Here is a 25,572-nt window from a genome sequence, read left to right as displayed (position 1 = left end):
ATTATTATTATTATTATTATTATTATTATTATTATTATTATTATTATTATTCGTCAACATAATTAATTATTTTTACACTCAGTACATTTTTGTCTCTGTTAAAATAACTAACAAAAATATCTTAGACTAATTCATATGCAAATTTAAAGCAGGAAGCTGTCATAACTGATGGCCTGTATAGACGACATTTGACGTCATAATTCTGTTATGCTTCATTTTGTTATCATCTGTTAAGTGATTCTAATGCCGTCAATAAATTTCACCAAGGATCTCACTGGAGGCGGGACCAGTTCAAGAGTTATAAATACAAAGTCATAGAGTTGACCTTGGTACTCAACCGTCAGTCGTGGATGAGTCTGCAGTGAACAGAAAATACTGAACTTTAGCTGTTGAGAATACCGGAGGTAAGTTGAACAGAAATATTACTTAGGAAGTTCGAAAGTGAGCATTTGCTCGATTATTTAAATAATTAGCAAATAGTACAGCTGAGAGAAAGTTTAGTTTCAAGTGATTCAAAACTGAATATCTTGTGATCTGTTTGTCGTCCTGGCGACTGTATATTGAAAACAAAAACGCTATTTGCATAATAAGAAATATCAGAAAGAAACATTAGTTTTCCAGTAGTGTTTATTGTTAAGTATTATGCAATAACAAGTAATTATCACTTATCACTTATATAGTAATAAACTGAAGTTTTAAAAATTTTATTGATTTTTATAGTAAAGAATTTTAAACAGCTATAGACATAATTTTGGTTTGCTTAATATTACCACTGAATCTGTCCAGTTAACCTCAAACCAGAGATTCATCAATATATTTATATTGTATAATATATATATTATAATATATATTTAGTAAATATATTCTGAATTACAAATTTTAATTCTGTTCAGTTAGAGTTGAGCTATTGCGTAAAAACACTTTAAAATTTTGTCCTTGCAAACGATCCTATTGAAAAGAAATTATTTTACGTGGATATATTTTTGTTTTGAATCCAAATCGAGAATATCAATAAAATTTATTTCAGCGAGAATGAAGAATAGCATGCGTGTTGATACACAGACCAAACGAATGTAATGGATATAATACTTACGTATTTTGTGAAATGCTCCTAATATGTTTGAAGATTTCATTGCTGTGATACTAAATGACGTCATTATACACGAATACCAATAAACTGTTGTAAATTCGGAGATTTTGAACTAATTGTTTGAATCTATAAATTAACATTACTTTCTTTGATTACCATTTATCGATGAATAACAATAAATGCTATTTATTATTATTTAAATATTTAAACAAAATGGTGTTTGAATATAAGAAAAAGTATTTCAAATTATTTCGAATTAATTGGCATTCGCCAGACCCGATAATGAGAGCCATGACTCTTGTTACAACATTAGGCTTTACGTTTATAGTCCTTATACGAATATAATATTTAAATTATACATATTTGGTCGTTTTATAATAGAAATACAATTTTATTAATACAGACCAGTTTACAATAAAACTTTCGCCAGCAAACTGTCTGGCTTTTTCAAGGCGTTTACGAAGATACGAAAACTAGTAAATGCAAATTGAAAGGAACATAAAAAACGTTGTAAACCAACTAGTAGCTATGGTTACACGTTTCGCGTGACAGAGAGGACTTATTGTTCTTATTATATACCGTTCAATGACGAATTTAAATATTGTTCTAGTAGTACTTGAATTCGTCATTGTGAGACTTGATTTGCACCACTAGGATGTCTGCATTCTCATTAACGAAATGGTACGACTTGAAATGACCTTTGGAATATGAAATTCTCTTATGAATTACAGAACGTTGTGTGTTGTCATCATACAACCCATTGTAAAAATAGATTTATGATACATAATATAAGCGTACCGTTTCAGGAATATGATAATATCAATTGATGATTTTCTGGGATTTACAGCACTTATTGATATGCACTTGAGTAGTGCAGATTGAAGAACGTTCTTTTTGGTTTGAAAAATACGCCGAGCCTAGTTCTCCTCATCTGGTGAGGAGCCATTATAAATGCTTTTCATAACTGAATTGTTAACTGAGTCTCATACGGAAATAGCAAAAAAAAATTTTTTTTCTTTTCAATGTCTGTTGGCTTGGAGTCATGTGGATTGTGTAGTTTAGCCTAATACTGTAGTTAGTATAAAGTTTCTGTACATAATTACGAAGATTTTGCTTGGATTTCTCTTGTTATATTAGCCACAAACTTGGAAAGAACTACCATGAAACCATGGTCTACACTCATTATCGAGGTATCACCATTTGAATCAGGTACTTCTCGAACTTGAAATCTTTACGAACGAAACTTCTGTTACGTCTCATATATTTATTGTTTATGTGACTCACATCCACGAAACGTGTTTGTAACCTATGACAATGGGTGGGCTAAGTATTCTGTTGTTTATTTTTATTAATTTTTCTATTTTTTATTTGTTAAAATAGTCGGGAAACTCTGTTCTAGAAATAAAATTAGGAATTTTTTAAACTGAATTCGGTCTCCAGTAATAAATTCATCTCCCACCTAAAGACAATCAAACATCGATACCCACAACGAGATTCAAACTCGTTGCCCGATGGTTGGAGAAAGGATAGGCACATTCATTGATATACAATAAATATTTCGTGGATTAATATATTTAGAGTTAATAGAAATTTGTCACTGGTATATAATTAAAGTTTTAGATTTTTTTTGCAAAATAAAGCCGAAAATATTTATATATGAAACGCAGTTTTCCTTTCTTTAATAACATAATCAAGCTATGTTCTAACATTTTCTCTCACTCACTCTCTCTCTTTGTGTGTGTGTGTGTGTGTGTGTGTGTGTGTGTGTGTGTGTGTGTGTGTGTGTGTGTGTGTGTGTGTGTGTGTGTGTGTGTGTGTGTGTGTGTGTGTGTGTGTGTGTGTGTTTCATGATAAAGCAATGGTACCTTTAACTACAACACACACAAAGAAAAATATTTTGTGTAACCTGAATTATAGTGATCATGTTCGTGAATGAGATATGAAATTAATTTTTAGTTGAAGATCGGTTTTTCGAAGAAGATTATATTATACGTTATCTGCACTCCTTTGACCATAGAATCATTCATAAGTAAACAATCTCTGACCCATTTGGAAGAATGTGCTCTTTGTTTAAAAGAATTCAGTTCAGATCTCCTCAAGGATATGAGAAATATTTTTTTTTGTTTTCATTATTTTATTTTTATGTTCGTCTTACTCGAAAATTACGGGATTTATGTTTCATGTCTGGTGGAAGAAAATCATTCTCCTGCCGGAAATTCTGGTGGAAGATGTGATTTTCTTCGAATAGATGTAGAACTATTCCTTGTAGTAATTTATCAGATAGTGCAGTAAGGCCGGTAAACAGTGAAAGAACAAACCTAGTGGTAACGTATCAGTAAGCTTTCTGACCAGATAGCAAACTGTTCTACTGTCTGCTCTGGTAGAGTATGCCCAGAGGGGATACGCCTACTGCGACATGCACTGTGAAAGCGACGCCCGGACTGGACTGGATTGTCTATTTTTGAGTTACTCATTCTTAAAACTTTCGCATCCCACTGCATTCTTCTACACTTTTTCTATTTTTCCTTTATGAAAGATAGCATAAAGAAATGCAGTTTTCTGTGGATCATAAAAATCACCCAAGAAAAAAAAAACATCATAACAAAACAGAACAACAACAAAATTTAACTAACAAACACAGAAAAATTTCGATAATATACATAAAAAAAACTGTAGGCTTTACGTGATACTTTCTGTCACAAGGAAAGTATTATATGTGAATTTATTAATCTGGCATCCTATCTAAAAGAACAGAACATGCACTCCCTTCTTTTTGATTTAGTCAAATAATCAGTCCAAACTTTGTGATTGAACCTTTGAAGATAGATTTGATTTTCTTATGTCTAAACTTCCAAACAGTGAGATTGTCTTCTTTGGGAAGTTTCAACGTCTACGACTCAAACTGGCTGGTTTGCCTTCTCCATTTCCACCAATTAAGTTGAAAGGACGGCTGAAGTATTTGCTATTAGCTATCGCCCAGCACAAAACTGCAGCTCCCTTCTGGTAACTCAGGTCATAAACTCTTCCAAGTTTCCTTTTCTACAGGACATCGTTCACTGGACATTATTACACTCATCAATAATATTACAATGGTGAAAATGTGAGGACTACCGTCACTTCATTTCCTTTTCCAAATGTTTGCTCTCCACTCACAGCATATTTATTAGCCATCACCTTTTGGACACAAGCTATGGAAAGGGTTTCAGAAATTTGTTTTATTACTCTTCAGATTTTCAGGACATTTGATCTGGTCTGGCTTAACGTCTACTTACCAGGCAGCTATTTATGATTTGCCTTCTGCCATGTGCAGTTGAATATCCAGTTTCCTCTTTGGTAGTACAACTAGTCATGGTTAGATGGTTTCCTCTCTTGACGTCCCATCAATGCCAGAATACCCAGCCTCTGTATTTTTGTCCATATACTTCATCCTCTACATTATTCAGTCCCCTCAATAACCACAAATTCTGCCCATACTTTTGCTGATGACAGTAATACTCCATTTTTCTCTATTTGGCTAACCATGTAGTGGCGAAATGCTCTTCATTTCAAAATCTTCGAAATGAAGATTTCGAAGATTTCGTAAAGCTCACCCAACCAATACGGTAAATCTGATGTCTTTGACATTCTGCAGGAAAACCTAATGAACGTCAATGACACTAAAATGCACTCCTGTCTATTTCTCTCAAAAACGGCTTCGCTTCACTTTCCATTACTTTTAAAAATATTCAGATCTCCAAACACGATTTGATTTCTTTATATTTATTTCTTCTTTATATTATGGAGAGATTATACATCTTGTCTTTGGGCACCTCCACACACACACACACACAAAGAACAATCTTTCTTCCAAGATTGTTTGAACACGGGGAGCATCAGGGTTAAGGTATTAGTCAAGGAAGATTTCGAAATCGGCCAGCCTGGCTTGTCGAGTAGTTACCGTATCCGCTCTACAACCAAAAGGCTGCGGGTTCGAATTCCGCCATGGGCATGGATGTTTGTGATTGTCTGTGGAAATACTAGTGGTGGTCGGCGGTAGATGGAGTTGGCGTAGTTAGTGGATTGAGTGGTGGAGACAGAGTTGTACTGCAGCTGCCCTCCCTCGATGAGTCTTTAGACTCCCTGGAGGTGTTAATAATAATAAATAATAATAAAAATAATAAATGAAGAACATTTCAGCACTTCATCGGTTAGCCAAATAGAGAAAAAATGGAGTATTTACAGTCCTACTTCGCAATGACCGAACTAACCTTTCTTCCTCCTTTTCATTTCATACAAGGGTGACAGGGTTTTCAGGCTCACTAGTCGAAGAAATTTTCGTTTTTTTTTTTTTTTTTTTTTTGCGGATCTTTTTAGTATACCTTTGGCACAGCCAATTTGTGTTTTTTTTCCCATTTTTTTCGGGAAGACCTGTACTATATATCAATTAAATGTATTTTGTCTTTCAATTATATAAACTATGAGATGTATTGGCCTGATTGAATGAAGAGAAAATCAGGCCAAAGTTCTGACTTTTTATGCTAGAACGGAAATGTGCAGTTATTCATGCAATACATGAACCACAAATTATATCAAGAGAAACTGCTTACCTCGAAAAATATTTAGTTTTCTGAGTTCATTTTCTCAACTTCTAACATAGGAAGCAAAACTTCCCACTTCTTGAATCACTTAAGGTTCATCGTGAGATATGTGTTGAAAATTTATTAAACAACTTGGATTTAAACATGATTTATTTGGATAAGAATTCTTCCATTATAACCCATTTCCTAATTTTCAAGGTTTATATTTGAATCTCCTTTGGTAGTTTTCCATTTATTCATTAACCAGCTTTCTGAACGATTATAATATTGTTGGTATTGCCGTGACATTATTTTACTTTTTATTTTCATGTTATAGCAGAAGTTTACTTGGAAACGATGTCATTTGTTATCTACATCATTATCAACGTCATATGTAATATCACTTCCTAAATATTGAAAATGTGTTTGGTTGTAGGGCTTGGTTTTCAATTACCTATTTGTATTGGATTTTCATTCTCATTAATTACGTGTAAATAATAAGCAGATTTTTGAAAGTGTTCTGATTTTTTTTGATTACATGATCTGCAAAACGCTTCTGTTTACTGTTGTGTGCTGATTAACGTTACTTCTTACATTTACTAGAGATTTCAACTTTCTTTTCATCTCTCTCTCTCTCTCTCTGATGAGATTGCTAAGATGCCTCAGTAATCACGACGATGTCTCATACTGTTTATAATGGTGTCCACGAGACCAAAATATTCACCCCCCCCGACGTTGAGAAACACTGACCTAGAGCATTCCAGACATGCTTAAGAGGATTAAGTTTAGGAATCCTGGCTGGCTAGTCCATACGTGCGATAGTTTCTTCTTGAAGATCCACGAACTTCGTGCGATGAGAACGAGCCTTGTAGAATATTGTTTCTCCTATCGCACCAGCGCACACAGACGAACGTAAGGGTCCATAACTTCGTATTTATAAGTTGTATTATTCATGGTTCCGCTAGGAGGCAAAAACAAGGTGGTGCGTTCATCCAACTAGATGCCTCCCCGAAACCATCACACCACCTCCACCCTAAGTGTCCGTTTCATGGATAATAAAGGGATAATAATAGGCCCTGGTTCTCTTCAGAGCCCTCCTGCTATCACAATGTGGAGCAAATAGGGATTCATCTGTAAATAATGTCCATCCTATTGATCTTGGATCTGTTGAAATGGAGTCAGGCCCCTTAAAAAGTTTTCTTCTGTGTGCGTGGGGATAATATGGGTGTGCAGACAGTCGGTCACCTAGCATACAGACAACCATCGTAAATCCTTCTGACTGCAAGACATCATTGTAACCGATGTTCTTGTGGCCAACTTAGGGTCATATATTAGCTTTTTCGGGTAGCTTCCTGTTTCGGTGAGCAGGTAATCGGAGATATTGGTCACATACTGCGACGATTTTTTTTGTGACTATTGAAATTTGTTCTGTAGTCCGTGACGCGCGGAACGACTTACATGCAGCCACCTGGCTATTTCCGCCTGACTTTGGCCTGCCCTCTAGTCTTGCGATGGCTCGTCACCCGAATTCATCAGTTAAATGATGTCTTGCAGTCATATCCGAGAATTTTGCATTTATTAAATATGATGTTCTCATTTCAGATACGAGATGGATAACCGTTCCAAAACGCGCACTTTTATGCCATGGCTCATTTGCATATACCGTTGACAGCACACTTATTTGTATACGAGAATCAGACTCAGCGTTACTCTTTTATATGCTTTATTTTTTGTTTTTTTTTTCCCCAAGTTATCACGATTTTTTCTTTTTGTTCGACTTATGGAAACCATTGTATTTTGTCCAGTGTCCAGCTTGGCAAAATCCACTCTCAACTATGGAGTTGGTGAACGTATTTTTCGAGCTGATCATAACATTAAATGTTCATATGGGATACAAATAATCGCCTGAACTGCTTCTTTACAGTTCAGGCGACCCTGTAGTCATTAAGTCATACACATTTCAAATGAAATAAAAAAAAGTAGGACAAATTTTATTAATTTCAGAAGATGTAGATCATGCACTTTTCCTAAATAATTCATGATTAAGTTCAATTTCATATAAATTCAAGATAATTATAACTATGCAAGCTACACATTTATATTATTATCATTTCTTTTTTTTTTAGGAATCCTGTGGAATAATTAGAATAATAACACTTCAACGCCGAAGATACAAAGGATCAGATCTTCATGATGAAATCGCTGTTGAAGAACTTAATTTTACTTTGCATGATCTCACTTTATGCATGTAATATAACATTTCAAGAGGATAATTCTCTGGACAATGATAATTTCTGTTCCAATAAATGTACCGGAAATTCTGCAGGCATTGGAAGCTGTAAATGTGACAGGTTGTGCGAAAGGTATGGAGACTGTTGTCTTGATTCTCACTATCGAACAGATAGATTAAAAGGAGAAGAGGTAACGTGCATCGCGCTCTCTGAAACCAAACACGTGCTGGCCGTCAGCGATTGTAGTGAAAATTGGACAGATTTAGAAATCAAGAATAATTGCACTAGACAAATGTCCTTCAAAGTCGATCCATATGGCAATGTTCCAGTTTTCAGTAAATTCAGCGGAATTACTTACAAGAACTACTATTGTGCTATGTGCAATAATGATAGTAGAAATATTTCTTCGTGGAAGGTTTTTGTGGACTGCCCTCAGAACGTGAGCAATGAGTATATCATGGAGAATATTGTTTACGATTCATCTGCAAAGGAATGGGGTTTACGTATCCGAAATGGTCCGCAAAATCGGAGTGAATTTAGTTATTGCAACGTTGGAACCACCCCTGGTATACTGAATGCGACGGAAAGATCCTGCAACAGGTCGGAGATCAGTACTTGTCCATCTCATTATAGGAATTTTACCGTAATTTATAAATGTTATACTTACAGAGATCCGGTAGAAACGGATATTGCGAGGTATCGAAACATCAACTGTGCTCGTTGTAATGGGGTCACCGAATCTTCTTTGAATTGCTATGGTATACAACGCAAATCAACGCCTCCTAGCTTTGCTCTTCTCATGGATTTCGATACTGGTGATGATGGCTGTGTAGGACAATCTGGAGGAGAATGTCCGTGTGGTGAAGCTCTTGATCCGTTTACCAACACTTGTAGAAAAATCGTGTGTGGCCTTCCAGGGACAAAATTGGTTGGAGGGAAATGCGTCAGAGCATAATGGGAAAAAAAATCTGAAAAAGACTGGATTCGTGTAAACGAGAAGGCACTGATGCGCCTAATTGCATATTTATTTCGAATTACTTGTTCATTTGTAAAATAGCGCTGTAAAAAGTATGTTTAGTCTCTTTCACATGAAAATAAAACCAATTACAAATTGGAAAAATTACTTTTGTGTTTCTCTTTCTCACCTACTTTATCTCTTGAAATTTGTAATCATGATCACTCGGACTATACATTAGACTAGGAGGCTTATGCGAACAATTTTGCAAACCAATTCTCATATCAATTGTTCATCATTGTAGTGTGTTATCATACGATTTTCAGTTACGAAAACAGATATATTATACTTAATATCCAGCAGCACAAATATAAAATGAATATTAATTAAAGAGGCGTATTTCTTAAATTTGCTGTTTGATTCAAAATTTTCCAAACTTTTAGACATTTGAAATACATCACATTTTAATCATTTTCAGAGAAACATGAAATCGACCGAAGATTCATAAAATTGAAAATAAATTTTTCATATATCTTATTTTGTTTTTCTGTAGCTGTAATATGCGAATAATAAAACCTTGTAACAATTTGCTGTTGTCAAAAAAGAAAGTCTATTTATTTTATTTATATTCAAGGTAAGCGTGGTCCTCTAGTTTATTTAAATATACAGTTCACGGAGAATTCATTTCGTAAACAGTTTCTTATATATAGGACAGTTTGCAAAATTCGGTTACTGTTTACATTTAATGAGTAGCATAGAAATTTCTGATAAAAATATCGGCGCCATCATGCTTTGCTGTTATATCACGTTGAACTATAAAATAGACCGTTGCAACAGTTAAAAGTTTATAGTTTAGCTCTGTAATTGTAGTGGATAAACCTCTTTGTCCCTAAGGACATTGATATTATTTTCCATTTGTGTGCACTATTTTAATATTTCACTGCAAAAATAAAAATGTTTAGCTGAAATTTTGATTTAGATAAAAAAAAAAAAAACATATATAAATAAAACAGACGCTAATGCAAAAAGTAAAAATAAATAAATAATAATGTAATGAAATAAATAAATAAAATGAAATAAAATAATAAAAAAATGATAAAAATAAAATTAATTTTAGATTACAAATTTATAATTTATTAGGCATTACGAATTTATAAGTAATTATAAATTAAAATTATAAAATTAATTATACATTTTTTTAAGTACATAAAATTAGGATATTTACTTTGAAATAATTTTTTTGGTTTATCAGTGAGGTGAGTAATTTATTAGTAATTTATATGACTTTATATGAATATTTTGTGATTCATTTGGTTTTTGCAAAAGTCTCAGGAAATAACTTGAAAGTTTAAAAAAGTGACACATTTTTATCTGCGTGTCTCTTCCTTTTAAAACGGCACTTCCTCTTCAGTTTTTACTTCCGGATAGTCCTGACGACAGTGACCATGGAGGAGTTACTAAGCATAGTAATGTAATAAAAACATCTAAAAGTATTTGTACAGTACGTGCAGTTTTATTATTCTGAGATTCATAAACTATGTTGGCATTAACGTTTTATTTTATATTTTTGATTACAGCACTTGGAAATTTCACTGACGCATCGATCAATTTCTGAGAAAGAAGAACAAATAAAATTTATTATTTATATTATTTATTATTATCAAGGTTATTATTCCGCATGCGTGGTGATGAAAACAAATATTATAGAGAATTACTTTCAGAGACCATTTAATTTTACGTAATTTATTTCAACGATCAGGCCAAAAAATATCCCAATAATAATAGTTTCGTAACGAATATAAAATTTAGCGGTCTATACCAACAATATCCTTTGGGTATTTATAAAATAATTCAATTAATAAGTCTTTTGTCGAAACACCTAATTATATTTGTCATAAACTACTATATATATCTATAAAACTGTAGTGCGCAGGCGCTGTATTCATCCTGTGCAATGCGAAGAAAGGAAATGACTAGGAAAATGTTCAAGAATCTACAAGAGTGACGTCATGGTGCTATGTTTCGCATTTAACTTGCTTTTAACTGGTTAAATGATTCTCAGAGGAATTGAGAAAGGTAACTAGTAGGCGGGATTTGTTGAGGTGTTGAAATAAATATATAATTCAAAGAGAAGCATTCGCTTTATTAACATCGATGACCGTCAATGAACAACTAACAGAGAGAAGTTTAAACTGGCAACTGAAGAAACACTAGAGGTGAGTACATTATAATGAATGACAATTTATTATTCTTTTGATTTAATACACGGGTTAAGGTAATAAGGCTAATATATAGACAATTTTGTTCCCTAATTGAATTAAATATTTGATGCTGTAATTATGATAGCATGGACAACGATTCAGTATTTATTTATTAATATGACATTTCAATAGTTTTAAATGAGGTCTTCAAGATAGATAAAAGTTAAACGTGTTAATCGTTTATAAGACAATTCGTCTTAATAACGAGTGATATAAACACTTGTAGAATATCAGCACCTAAACGTGCAGCCGAATTTGTTTTGTGAAAAATTTTCAAGTTCGTTAGCACTGATCTTTAGAAATTTCGACAAGCAATGAAATTATAGTAATAGATATAGTAATGAAATTCAACTCCATGAAGGTTTAAAATGATTACGTAAAGATCGATTAACAGTAAAGCATTATGAAATATTAACAGATGAGAAAGATTTATTTTTTGTCTTACCGTTATGATTATTTTATTATTATTATTTTGACTCTTACCCACCAGAGGTTTCAAACTTTAAATCTATTTTATTAGCACCGTTAGTATGATGGAATTTTTTTGTTATATACAGTATTTACAGGGTATATATTTATTTTTCTTGTTTGTTTCAAATTAAATTCTTTGAGAGGATCAACCCAAAAAAGTATTTCATAAATGAATCGATAGATGGCGACTCTGAACAATTCCTTACGCAATGCGTTATTCAGGTTTAACAAAATGATTGTTTTCTAGTATGAGAATAATGCAATACATGGCGACATCAACATTTCCTTGTAAAAGAAACAACTGGTTTGACGCAGTCATGTGGATTTTATGGAAACCATAAAGCGAGACGTAACCTTGGATATCTTCGAAGTACTTATATTATTAATTTGCTTAATTTTTCATTGCTTTTCTTAGATCTTTTTTGCATACTCTTTGAAACCAAGCTGCAGGAAAACAATATATTTCATCGTCTGTAACTGATAAATGTGAATACGAATGGTATTCCTTAAAATATAATTTTAAGACAGATTTTAGAAAGAGTACACATCTACATACTTAAAGCTCAAAAATCAACTTTCTTTTTTCCCCTTATTAAACTCTCCTAAGGAAATTATTTTGCACGAAACACATCATTTTATCTGAAGGCAAAAAATATTAAGGATAAAGCAATATAGTGTTTTTTTTTTAAAATTCATAATGATTTTGTTATGTATACAATGCTTTTGGCATCGCAGTTGCTAAGTCTTAAGCATAAATACAATTGCATATGCTTATTTATTGCACAGAGCTTCCTTAATCAAAATCCAGCATTGCCACTCTCGGATTAAATTAAAATTGAAATATATACTCTCCCAAGAAGAGTCCTTTTACGTACTCAAATTTCCTGATCTGAAGAACATACAAATGTCATTTTGGGTTATAAAGATTTGTTAACTCTATAAATTTTATACATTATTTGAATTGGTAATTTAACATTTTAAAGAAAAATGTTGCAATATATTAATAAAATTCAAATGTAATTAAATAGTTTAATTCATTATTAAACATAGTTTAATATTTTAAATGAAAAGACTGCAATGAATTATTAAAATTCATGTAATTCAGTTACACTTAATTTAATAATGTCTTTTTAGTCCTTATAAGGACTGGCTTAAAGGGGCGAAGCAAGAATGCTTTTCATCTTCCCCGTTATCTGTAGAGGACAGTGTATGGATAAGGTGTTATTGAGCAATTAAAGCTCTGATCATGGCAAGAGGATAACAGCAATAGCAGAGCCTCAGATAGAACTTCATTGGCTACAGCATTGCCATCCATTACCCTCCAAGTGTACCAATTTTAGTCGCCTCGTACGACATGCATTAGCTACATTGGTGCTATTCTTATCCCGGCCACCACACGGGGAATTTAATAATGTATTTTATGAGCGTGTTATATAACTATAGGATTTGGGCATTCATTTGGGTTCCATTGTTTAAAGTTTAGTTTTATGAAATTTATTTTTAATACAGTATATTTAATTATTTTAATAATAACATTTTCATTTTCATAAATCAATCTTTTTTTTATATGTAAAGAACTTATTCATCGTTATTGGTTTTTTTAGGAAACCTATGTAAGGATCTACAAGGCCATTAAAGATTCAGAAAAAATTCCTCGGTGTGTCATATTCATTGTTCTAGTTGCAAAAAATACACCAATAATGGATTTCCTATTGAAGTATTGGTGTTTAATCTGCATGATTTCACTTTATGCATGCAACGTAAAGTTTCAGGAAGAAAATGCTGTAGACGCTGATAACCGATGTTCCAATAAATGCACCGGAATGTCGTCAGATGGCAGAATCTGCCAATGTGACAGATTATGTCAGACATTCGGGGATTGTTGTATCGATTCTCCATATCGTACTGACAACTCTAAACTTCCCCAGGTGAAATGTATCCAGGTATCCAATAAGGAGGAAATTCTGGCTATTAGCGATTGTAATCCAAATTGGAAAGGGGACTCATCCATTAAGAACAATTGTACAGATAAAACATCCTTTGAAATCGATCCGTTTGGCAACGTACCAGTCTTGAGTAAAGATACCGGGATTACCTACAAGAATTATTATTGTGCAGTGTGTAATGGTGACAGCAGTAATATCTCTTCATGGAAGATTTCTGTAGATTGCTATCAAGATCATATGGACGTTGAAAAAATCAAAGAGAACATTATCTACGATCCTGTAAAAAGGAATTGGGGTTTGCGAACGGAGAATGATTTCAATGTTTGCGATGTTAGTGCCACACCTGGTAGTTTGAGGGCAACTGTAAGATCCTGCAACATATTAGAGATCGACACTTGTCCATCACATTATAGTAATTTCTCCATCGTTTATAAGTGCTACACATACAGAGATCCAGTTAAAACCAATGTTACAACGTATCGCAATATTAATTGTGCTCGTTGCAATGGCATTAATGAGTCATCGTTACAGTGTGGAATTGCAATGAAATCTTTTCCCGGAGAGAGTCTGGGAATTCTTGTCGACTTTAGTACTGGATCAACCGGTTGTGTGGGTGAGGTCAGCCAATGTCCTTGTGGAGCGGCTTTTGACCCGCTGTCCAAAAGGTGTAGAGAAATTGTGTGCGGTCTTCCAGGGATGAAACTGGTTCAAGGAAAGTGTGTTAAGGAATAAATGCATGAACATCATTAAAACGATAATAAGTGGATATACGAAAAAATAATATTGGAATGGTTGATTTTCCAAATTTTAAATAGTCAGTAATGACGTGTAGACAATTCTGTATTCGAAAAGAATTATACTTTTGAATTAATTAAAAAGGATTGATTACACATTATACTATTGCTGCAATAAAAAATGTTGCAAGAAAGAAAAGTGAAATATAAACCTCAGTGTCTTATTTTTTGTTTTTATTATTTTGTGCTTTATTATTACCGATGAAATGGTAAATATAATTTGTATTCCACTGCAATTAACTGAAACAATTTAATTCTACATTTTTAATTTAACAAGCCTTGCACATTTGGAACAGTTTAATAACCACAATACTTTCATAAAATTTCAAAATATTTTTAAACTCCAATTCCAGAATTAGTCAATCTTTGGCACAGCCAATGCTTTCTCCCGAAAAAACTTCAGTTTTTATTCTTTCCAATCAGCAAAACTGATTATAGAACTTAGATGAACATATAAATAAATATTAATTAGAATTAGGAAAAGTAATATTTTATCTAAAATGGTTTGAAAATTATTTTAGCCTTAATTTAACCTAACTTACCTTTATCATCAGCGCTCTGGCGTTAGTGTAGTTTGTTCTTCCACACTTCGCTTTTTTAACTCTCATTATTCCCCCCCCCCCTTCACTCTTCTCTTTTTATCTATTTCCCATGCTCCTGATATTCAGAGCTACGCCATCTGCGATATGAATTATGTTCTTAATTCAAGTGAAGGTTAACCATATCAGATGGATATCTCAGAAGCTGAATTATCTTCCGAGAAAGCAAGCAAACCGATGAAGAACATGGACAATTAATTGAGAATATACTGAGTTCAGCTTTATTTGATTTGGTCATAATTTTAACCAACCTCCACCTATAGAATAATTTTGGATTAATAATTATCTGTCGCCAATGCAATGAGTTCCATTTGATGATAGACTTCTTAAGACTTTTCGGTAGCATTTATTATGTGGTACTTTAGGAATCACAGGAGTGGATAAGCCGCTAGTTCAAAGGTGGATTGGAGATACCAATTCTGTCCCAAGAAATTTCTCTTTAGAATCTTTAATCTGTGAACATTTTACTGATATTATAGGTTTTGATATAGGAAAAAAAACATTAAAAAGTAAATATTGTTTTGTTAGCGTCATTTACGTGAGGAATGAACTTTATATTGGGAACATAATTCATACAGTTTCTCAATTGCTAAGTGATCGCGTTTTAAATCCCTTAGCATCATCGTTTTGAAAATGTTAAAATGTGGTGTACTTCTGCATAGCAATGGCATTGGAATCACAGAACTTATGAAATCAGTAAAGTATTTTATTTTATTTTTATTTATTTTATTTATTTTTTGAGGTTTCGTGGCTTTCGGGTTGTAATCTAATTTTCTACCACAGCAACCAAGTGGCCTCTCACATAAACACTAGAACAGAAATTTATTTCAAGGGTTGTTCACCGTTTTTACAAAAATGTTTGCATTCTTGAAGAATGAATTCTACATAGCAGAAATGCAAAATCAGTGTTATTGTAGGATATCCTTTCTTTTTGAATATAAATTACAACTCCACTTTTGCTTAAAATCTTTTATATCCATCTATCATGTCCGTTCCCTTTTCCTATTTCAAAGTTAGGCTTAACCTTTTTAGCTTGGGAATGGGAAAACAACAAAAGCCGTTATTATTAATGTTCTGCATGGTAAAAATTTACAAATGAAGAATTTAACTCTTGATTTAAACCAGCTGAATAATCAGTTGAATCTACTTACATATGATTCACGTTAAATAATTTTATGATTTATTTTTTAACATAATAAAAAATTCGAATTCGGTTCACCCAAATTTGAGTATTTATTCCAATATTATTAAAGAACCTGAAAAGCTATTAAATAAATTAATTAAATATATACTAATTAGTTTATTTTAATGAAAAACATAAACCTGGACATTTTAGACAGAAACAGTGATTTATCTTGTAAAATATTCTACCTTAACTACACAGAAAGTTATTTTATTTATTTTTTTAATCCTTATAAGGATTAAAAAAATGATAAGGTGTTATTGAGCTATTAAAGCTCTGATCATAGCAGGAGAGTAACAGCAATAGTCGAGCCTCAGTTAGAACTTCATTGGCTACAGCATTGCCATCCATTACCCTCCAAGGGTATTGGATGGCAATTAATCACATCTATCTGAAAATTTTCAACTATTTTATTTTTATTTTTTGCGGAACTTATTAAAGTTGAAATCAGTATTAAAAAAAATGATGCGAAAATAATAAAAAAATATTCGGAAATGAAGAACTGAAAAGGTAAAAATAATATATTAGAAATATAGAACAGCTACAATATCAATATATGCAAGTGTATGGAAAGCCTGGAACAGAAAACCTACAACATACAGTTTATAGATTGCACCTATAGTTTGGAATGATAATACCACCACTACCAAGAATTCAATGTCTGTAGTGTTGACTCGATTACTGAAACCAAACCTTCTATAAGAAGGTATCTTTTAACACATCATCATCATACAAGCATTACACCTCATCTTTTTTGAATCTTTAAAGAAGACTTAGTGGTAATTTTTTTCATTATAATTTCAGGAAAGACCGCTAGAATGGTGGTGATCACATTGATGAAAAAAAAAATTTAATGTTAATTTTTTTTTTTACAAAACTGTTTGATTCTACACTGCAGAAATGTAAAATTATCGTTCCCGAATGCTATATTTTCTTTTTAAATATAAATTACAACTTTGTTTATTTCTTGTATATATGGATATAATACTAAAGAGGTAGTGGGAGTCGATCATTTTATTTTTCGATTGTTCAACTATAAATATAAATAATTGGACATATGAGCCAAAACAGTAATGCCATACAGCCTATTTACGGTCAACCAAACGGTAAGATTCACTTGAAACTGGCCCGTGGTGGTTATATCCTGGTCTGGGAATTGTTCTAATGACATAACTGCAATCTCTCATCCCCACTGAACACACCTTGATCTCAATTCTTACTTGGTTATTGTTTTCGGACCACATTGCCATACATGTTGACAATGTGATCCGATGGATTTGTTTTTACTTTCAGTAAGATGGTGTCACAATGCTTGCACTGTGCATCCAAGAAGTTCGTGTGCTCAGCTGGCTGCGTAATTCTGACTTGAATCCCATCGAACATTTATGAAACGCAGAATCCGAAGATTGGCGCCAGAGCCTCTCTTGGTTGTTGATTTCTGGGAAATTATACTGTCTAGTTGATCCAGAATACCTTAGAACACCTTCCATGGTCTAGTGGAGTCAATACCAAGAGTGATGTAAGTTATGTCGGCAAAAATGGAGGCTCTACATGCTAACGGTTGTTTTGGCTGACGAGTTTATGTTTGTTAAAACAACGAAGTATCAGAGATCATTTCATTCAGATGTAATGAATCAAGAGCATAGATAGGAAGGTAATTTTAAACGGGTGGAATGTTAAACATAGGCTGTCAATCAATCATCCTTACTTCATATTATTGAGCAACCTTCTTGTCATGTACTTACACATTTCATTCACTTGGTGGAGAGCTAATACAGAACCATCGACTTCTTTAGGAGAAGATTAGCAGCACTTAAGAAAGATGCCTACACTCAGCTGTTCATTTCTATCTATAACACAGCATTTCTTTTCTTCTTCAAATATTCTAATTGGAGAGAAGAAAGAAGATAGATATCCGATGGAAACATATACGATTTTTAAAGGAATAGATGTGGGAGAACTCTCACAATCTTCGAATTCCTTATGATTGGTTTTGTTTTTTAATCGGATGGCAATGTACTAACATAGAGATTCCCTTCTTATGATAATCCAATTGAAATAATTCGTCGTCCAGAACCAGAATGAACTCCATCATCACTAGGTCATCGCTACTGTTAATGAATGTGGCATGTGGGATCTTACGTCTTTCTCGTGGGTGTCCTTATCTCCTTGTCCTTGTACACTTGAATTTTCGAGAGTGCATTAACCCCAGGGTGTTACCAACGTTTCTGTAAGTTTTCAGTTACAATCAACCGGTTTTAAGCCTTCATCCTGCAAACATTTGGTTATATCACTGCTTCGTATTTCTCTTTTGGGTATCGTATATTACAAAGTACGATTATTATGGGAAAGTGGGAGACACGTGATGTGATTTGCATAATGACGCAAATCCTATTTTTTATTTTATTTCATTTTTTTAAAGAGAATCGTTCAAAATTGAACCACTTGTTATATAATGATGTCAATGAAAAGTTGCCAAATTAAAATTCCATAAGTAAATAGGAAAAACATTTCTTTTCTCGTAAGGGTGTTGAACTATTGAAATCTTCTAAAAAATACTTTGTCCAAAGGATTGTCAGGTGTTCTTGTCTATATTCTTAGAATTAGAAATAAGTTTAATCTTCGTTGCATGGATGAGTGGCTCTACTGAGCTTTTATTTGTTTCTAGTACTGGATTTAAATATAAAATCCCAAAACAAACAAATTGGCGACTTAAACCGCCTCAAGTCTTTCGCAAGTGCTTCCGTCACCTGTGGTATATACTATTATAAGAAAACGTTATTTGGAGAGTTCATCGAAAAGGAAATTAATCGAAAGACAATTCATCGAACGACAATTCGTCGAAAATGCAATTCATCGACGAATTGCATTTTCTCTTCAGGATCACTTTTATCATAACGTTTAATACCATGCTAATAACATGATATAGCAATTCCGCTTTGGCTGGATCAATTTAATAAAGTTTTAGTAAAATTTTCGGTGAATTGTTTTTTTCGATGAATTGCATTTTCGACGAATTGTCGTTCGATGAATTATCTTTCGATTAACTGTTTTTTTTCGATGAATTTTCATGGAACCTAACAAGACTGGGTATACTTGCAATAATACACTACCTGCCAGAAATATTACAACCGATGTATTTAACTTTGTCTTTGACAGATAATGAAAGATCTTCCATCCGTGTGAACTACGAAGGCACTTCTTGATGCGTTTAAATTATTGTGTGGTCGCTGTCAAATTCTATCCATGCGAAGCAGTTTGAATTAGCAAGAAATTACATTCGTCGAACTATACAACCTTTCAACATTGGCCAACAACTCAATTCTTTAATCCTGGCGATGTTCCAGCCTGTTTTTTTTTCTTGTTAATGTGATAAGAAGATTTCAAACTATAGTATACCAAAGCAACTAAGATTGGGTTTATTGTGCTTAATTGCGTGTGTTGAATGAAAAGATGCCGAGTAAGTTTTCAAACGATGCTTGCGCTGATATTCATTTCATTTTTGTGTAACACCATGGATATTTCACAATTGTATTGCCCCCCCCCCCTATCGACAAGTTCTTTTTTATTGATGTATATCAATGTCTGCAGAAAAATGAATCATTAGATGCTGTATACAAAGGCGACTTTATTCACCAAATTCAAATTAACCTGCTTCAAGTTGTAGAACACGCACCCGAACGAGTATTTCAGCAAATATCAAGTAGGTTTTGTAGTTCCTAAAACGACTGTTTGGAGGCGCTAAATAAGTGCTTGGAAATAGTGTGCATTTTATTCAATGATGAAGCGAATTTACTCGAGATGGAGTGGATAATACTCCATTAGTAGTAAGAAATGTATGTTGTTATTTCTTCTATTATTCTATATATGTTAACGATTTATCTGTGTTTAACATTAGTTGCTTTCTTAGTTTCTCCGATTACAGTACTAAAAAGCCACCAGAATGTACGTGCTGCAAAACGAGTCAGTACTTTTTTTGTATTGTACAACGACTACTAAACTTCCCCATTATTGCTATATTCAAACAGAAGTACAAAAAGACAATAGATGAAGAATACAGGAATGGCGAAGCACGCAGGGGATGGATTTTCCTCTTTTTTTTTCTTGTTAAAATCCATAACCTTGATTTACAGTTTTGCTCTGATGCACAAAATAATAAATAAATAAAAATTCTCTTCATCACTACATTAGATTAATCGACATGTCAGCAAGTGTTTTGCCAAACCTACGCTTTGTTTATAAATCTAGACGAATGTGTGGTTTTTAATTTTCATTTATTCAAAGCATAAACGGTTCTAAATTTCTTCCAAAATATCCAACGATAGTTGACAGGTCGTGGACACTTAAAGGGACTGTTAAAACCATTGATAAGTGCTGACGCATATTTAAGACGAATGTGCCTATAAAGCTTTTCTCTCAGTAATTCAATATATCATCATTGACATCTATTAAAGTCCCTGTTGATTTTTTTCAGAAATCGCGCCTGTATATAAATGACTACCATGCTACTATTTGTTCGTGGAAGATTGATTTATTCCTTACACATATTTTGCAGGCAATTTTTTAAGCCAAAGTTACGACGTGCTGTATCAAATATGTTCATATGATCAAGCTGAAATGGAAGATAGAAATCTCATACGTTTTTCTAATCGTTCTTTTGTATTATTATTATTATTATTTTTGTCTTCCAGATTTTACATGCATTGGATACTTAAACATTTTTATCATTAATAAAATACAATTTTCGCATTTCTTTTAAATTGTCTGCAGAGAACAGGTTGATTACTTTGCCAGACAATCCACTCCAATGAAGTAAATTTTAGGTAATCTCGCTGTTTCGTTCGTAAAAAAAATCCTCTTTATCTTCCGTAATTTTTAAGTTAATTTCATCCACAAAAGAGTTTGTAAATCTACGGTCTATTGACATCATTAGTAGGCTAAGGGATTGGATAGTCCGGTAAAAACTTTGCTGTAGAGACCCAATAGAAAACATTTCCAGCTTATCCGATATTCAGAGTGATTGTTACAAAACAAGCGATTTTTATTTATTTTCAACAATCAGTTTTATCGTATCAATGATCCATCACACTGTCCTGGCTTGGCGTGTTTCAAAGGAGACATCTTGCTTTTACACGTGCGTGCGTGTGTGAAAGGATGAGCCCAGGTCACTCTACGATAAATTTCTTATAGAAGGGACGTGTAGGACAACGGATAATGAGAAGCATGAAGACAGACGAGGTTCCTTCCAAGTTTGGAAAGCATATGACCAAACCTGTCTCACAGATGTCATTATACGAAACTTGTTTTTATGACTACATTTGTATATTTTACATCTTCGTGGGAGAAAGAAACGATAGGTAATAAAGAAATGAATAACATGAAGTAAACATCTTGCCAAGAACCTAATTATTAAAAAAAAAACGCAGATAATAACTATTAGAGCTCTCGATACCAGTTGTTGATGTAAAATTATTTTGTTGGCCTTTTACGTGTTATATTATTCGATTGTTAACTAAGTGCAAATAGAAACATTGCAATCGGTGTTTGTTATTAATGTAATTTTCCAATGCATTCAATAGATGGCACCACTTCTGCGCAACATTTCTATTTTGTTGAAAGAAACACTGCATTAAGTGATATATATATATATACACATATATGAAAATAAATTATTAACTTGGGGATATTGTATATTAGAATAACTAAGTAATTTTATAAGCTTGGTTATTTTTACTTCTAATCCCAAGTAAGCAAACAGTTAAGTTTGCGCCTGAAACGTAGTTCAAGTCTAAAGATGGTACAACACCAGGGCAACATATATATGTATGTATATATATATATATATATATATATATATATATATATATATATATATACACATACATTCAATTCTTCAATACATTCAATTCTTCATTCAATGCTATATTCGAGAAATATTTAAGGGATTACTGAATAAAATTTTAATTCCCATTTTTTTTCTCTGCACATTTTGTTTCCATCTGTACGTTAGAATAAAGGCTGATTTAAACTAAAAAAAATTGGAGTCAGTTTTGGCAACATCTTACCAATTAGTACAATGATACAGGTAAAGTGATTATTATGGGAGAATTCAACTATGGAGATATAGACCGGAAGGAAGAAAGATCACATGGCTGGAAGGAAGGGAATTTATACACCTACTAAGAGATAATTACTTAAAACAGTATGTGATGGAGGGGGACCAAGGGTGGAAGAGTATTGGACCTGGTCATGAGGCTTGGTAAAAGTTGAACAATATGGCCTCCAATTGGTGAAAGTGACCATGCGGTCTTGACTTGGGAGATTGTAAAGCATGAGGAATATTCTATCAAGAAGGGGCATTTATGGAACTACAAGGCAAGTGATAATTAGACATGCTTAGAAAAAAGCTTAAATCTGTACCATGGCATAAAACACTGCAGGGTAAAGACGTTAGTAGTACAAGAGATATAGTTAAGGGTCATCTAAAGGAAGCAGTATTAAATTTTATACCAAGGATAAGGAGGATTAATTGGGTTGGAGTTAGATGGATGAGTAATATCATTAAGCATGAGCTACAGAAGAAGAAAATGCTGTGAAGGATATACTGTATATATATATATAAAGAGAAAAGTGCACAGCAAACTCACGAACAGTACATGACCAGCTTGGCAAGGAAGACAAAATCAGATTAGGAGAAGATTTTTGCCGAACAAGTCAAAGGAAATCCCCAAAAGATTTTACGTTATGTGTTAAGTAAGAGGAAGAATAATTATGGAAGATTAACCTTAGTGAGTGATGATGGTCACGAGGAGAACAGAAGCGGATAAAATAGTTGAGTTACTGAGTGACCACTTTGCAAGCATATACCTTCCTAGTGAGGTTACTGCTTTAACTTATGTGACAGACACTAATGTGGGAACAGAGGTGAATGAATTGGAGGTTCTTAGGACATTGCAGAATCTCAATGTAAATACAGCTATGGGAATAGATGAGATATCAGCTTGGGTTTTGCGAGAATGTGTAAAGGCACTGGTAATGCCTTTGACTAAGTTGTTTAATTTAATTCTCAGCTCTGGTAGAGTTCCAAGGAAAGAGGGCAAAAGTATTCTTTCCCATAAGGGAGTTCTAAGACGACAGTAGCAAATTATAGACCAACCAGTATCTCAGGAGTGGTGGTAAAAGTACTGGAAAAATTGGTGAAAAGAGAATTCATGAATGGGTAGATAAAATATCATACTGTATGAGGGTAAACATTGCTTTGTTAAGGGTCGGTCATGCCTTGGTAATTTACCTGTTTTTTATAATCGGGTAACAGCTGAGTTGGATAAAGGAAATGAATACACGACGATTTTGCAAAGGCATGGATGGAACACTGTTACACAAATTAGAACAAATGGGGATGGATATGACACTGATTAAATGGATAAGAGGGTGGCTGCTGGACAGATATCAAAAAGTGGTATATGGAGGGGCAGAATCGAGGCGAAAACAGTGACAGTTATGCGCCACAAGGTTCAAAGCTGGTACCATTAATGTTTAATTTGTACATAAATGATGCAGGGAAAAACCTGAAAGGAAATATTCAGTTGTTTGCTTAGGATGTAAAAATAGGTAGACTAATAGTTACTCAAGGCGATGTGGAAAGGCTGTTAGTATGTTAAATAGGCTGTTAGTATGAGCAAAAGTTAATGGGTATTCAGTTTAATGTCGAGAAATGTAAAGTTATGCATTTTGGGATAAATATATTACAAGCTGTGTATCACATTAATGGCACTTTACTCTAGGAAACAGATAAAGCTAGAGATTTAGAGGTAGTGGTAGACAGAGAGTTAAACTTTAGAGGACATGTTGCTAAGGTTGCTAAATTAACCCATAAGATTACTTGGCTAGTGAAGAATTCATTAACAAGTAGAGATAAGGAAGTTGTATTACCTCTTTATAAGGCCAGATAAATTCCCACATCTGGATTACTGTGCTAAAGTCTGGTCCCCTGGGTGTCTTGGGGATAAGGAAACGGAGGAGACGATTCAGAGGCGAGTGACCAAGATGGTGAGTGGCCTGTGGAATATTCCTTATGAGGATAGATTGAACGTGTGTGGATTTCAGAAGTTGGTTGATAGCAGAAAAAGAGGGGAAAAGATAGTAATATTTAAGTTTCTTGAAGGATTTTATAGAATAGATGCAGGAGAAATGTTTCAGCACTTGGCTAGAGGGACCAGAACAAGGGGTTCATCCTGGAAGTTGAAGAAAGGTGTGGTCCATAGGGATGTGAGGACTGGATTTTTTATTTATTTAAATATTTATTTATTTTTTATTTTTTGCTTGTAGAGTGGTGAATGAGTTGCCAGAGTCAATTGTGAGTTCTTTTTCTGTTAATGGGTTCAAGGAGACGTATGATAGATTGGCTCTCCCGCAATGAGTCTTCTGACTGCATGGAGATGCCAGTATAATAATAATAACCTTCCACAATAAAAAATTCTCTTTCTGAGCATATTAAATGTCTAATGTATTTATTCAATAAGTTATTCAACCTGCATCATTGTTTCAAATGATTTACTTATTTGTGGTCGCTATTTTTTTTATGTGGGTTCCCTCTACTCAAGATTATTAGTAGACTAAAACGTTTGTACAGTGGGTGGACTAATTATTCTTATTCTTCTCTCTTTATATTTTAATTTAAACTCATAAAGTAGTAGGCTGTTATTTAGTTAAAGCATATGAATTTCAAAGCAGGCAACTCTGTTAATTAGAAATATTACAAGAACGTCATGCAGAAATATAACACAGATGTTTGTTTTAATATACTTTAGAAAGGAAAATTAATATGGCTTTCTCAAAATATCACTGAAAATTAACACACAGATATATAATATAACTAAAATACATCATAAGAGAACTCTAATACATCCTATCCGTTAGATTCCTATATTTAATTTTCGCTTTACTTTGATTCCAGTTAATTTATAATTATTAGTGTATTCTTGTAGAACTGCTTTGATTCATATTAATTAGCTTATACTTAAAATTTATCGAAAATAATTTTAATGTAGCTTCTAAAGGGCACACAGTAAGCAGAAAACAGAATAGAAAACTAAGCCTATTTATTAATGGGTCTACTATATTCCAAACTGTGGCTGAATGTATTTTCTCTTCTTTAGTTATGAACTAAGGGGCGGGGGGGACCTAACGGTTATTACAAAAGCAATTTTGACCGAAACGGATAGGCTTCCTTCCCTAAAAGTTCCAAGCAACCGAATTTAAATATTAACTCAGAAAAACGTGATATTCATAACGTTATCATGTTTTCAAGTGCCAGAGACGAAGAAAATGATTATTTTCGAATTTATGATTATGCAGATAATAATTATTATTAAGGGAAAATATAAACGAATAAAAAGAAATATATTAAGAATAATGTAAATAAATAACCTAATATACATATATCCTCAAAATTTGAATAAAAACAAACATATATATTGAATAAAG

The 25,572-nt window shown here is 33.2% G+C and overlaps 2 protein-coding genes across 2 annotated transcripts; both read left to right on the top strand.

The window, feature by feature from the left end:
• Positions 1-279: 279 nt before the first annotated feature.
• LOC150096789 (uncharacterized) lies at positions 280-9,000 on the top strand. Its single transcript, XM_090408500.1, has 2 exons — positions 280-404; positions 7,773-9,000. Exon 2 carries the CDS (start codon positions 7,837-7,839, stop codon positions 8,830-8,832), a length of 996 nt encoding a protein of 331 aa, XP_090264626.1. The 5' UTR covers positions 280-404; positions 7,773-7,836; the 3' UTR covers positions 8,833-9,000.
• A 1,806-nt stretch (positions 9,001-10,806) lies between these two features.
• Positions 10,807-14,448, top strand: LOC150096788 (uncharacterized). Its single transcript, XM_090408471.1, has 2 exons — positions 10,807-11,048; positions 13,169-14,448. Exon 2 carries the CDS (start codon positions 13,265-13,267, stop codon positions 14,240-14,242), a length of 978 nt encoding a protein of 325 aa, XP_090264597.1. The 5' UTR covers positions 10,807-11,048; positions 13,169-13,264; the 3' UTR covers positions 14,243-14,448.
• The last annotated feature ends 11,124 nt before the right edge of the window (positions 14,449-25,572 follow it).

Source organism: Typopeltis vanoorti, chromosome 18 (genome assembly GCF_054136105.1).
Source record: "Typopeltis vanoorti isolate ZY-2024b chromosome 18, IOZ_Tvanoo_1.0, whole genome shotgun sequence".
In the NCBI taxonomy this organism is placed as follows: domain Eukaryota; kingdom Metazoa; phylum Arthropoda; class Arachnida; order Uropygi; family Thelyphonidae; genus Typopeltis; species Typopeltis vanoorti.
Note: the sequence above shows the minus strand (reverse complement) of the source record. Positions and strands in the feature narration are given on the sequence as shown.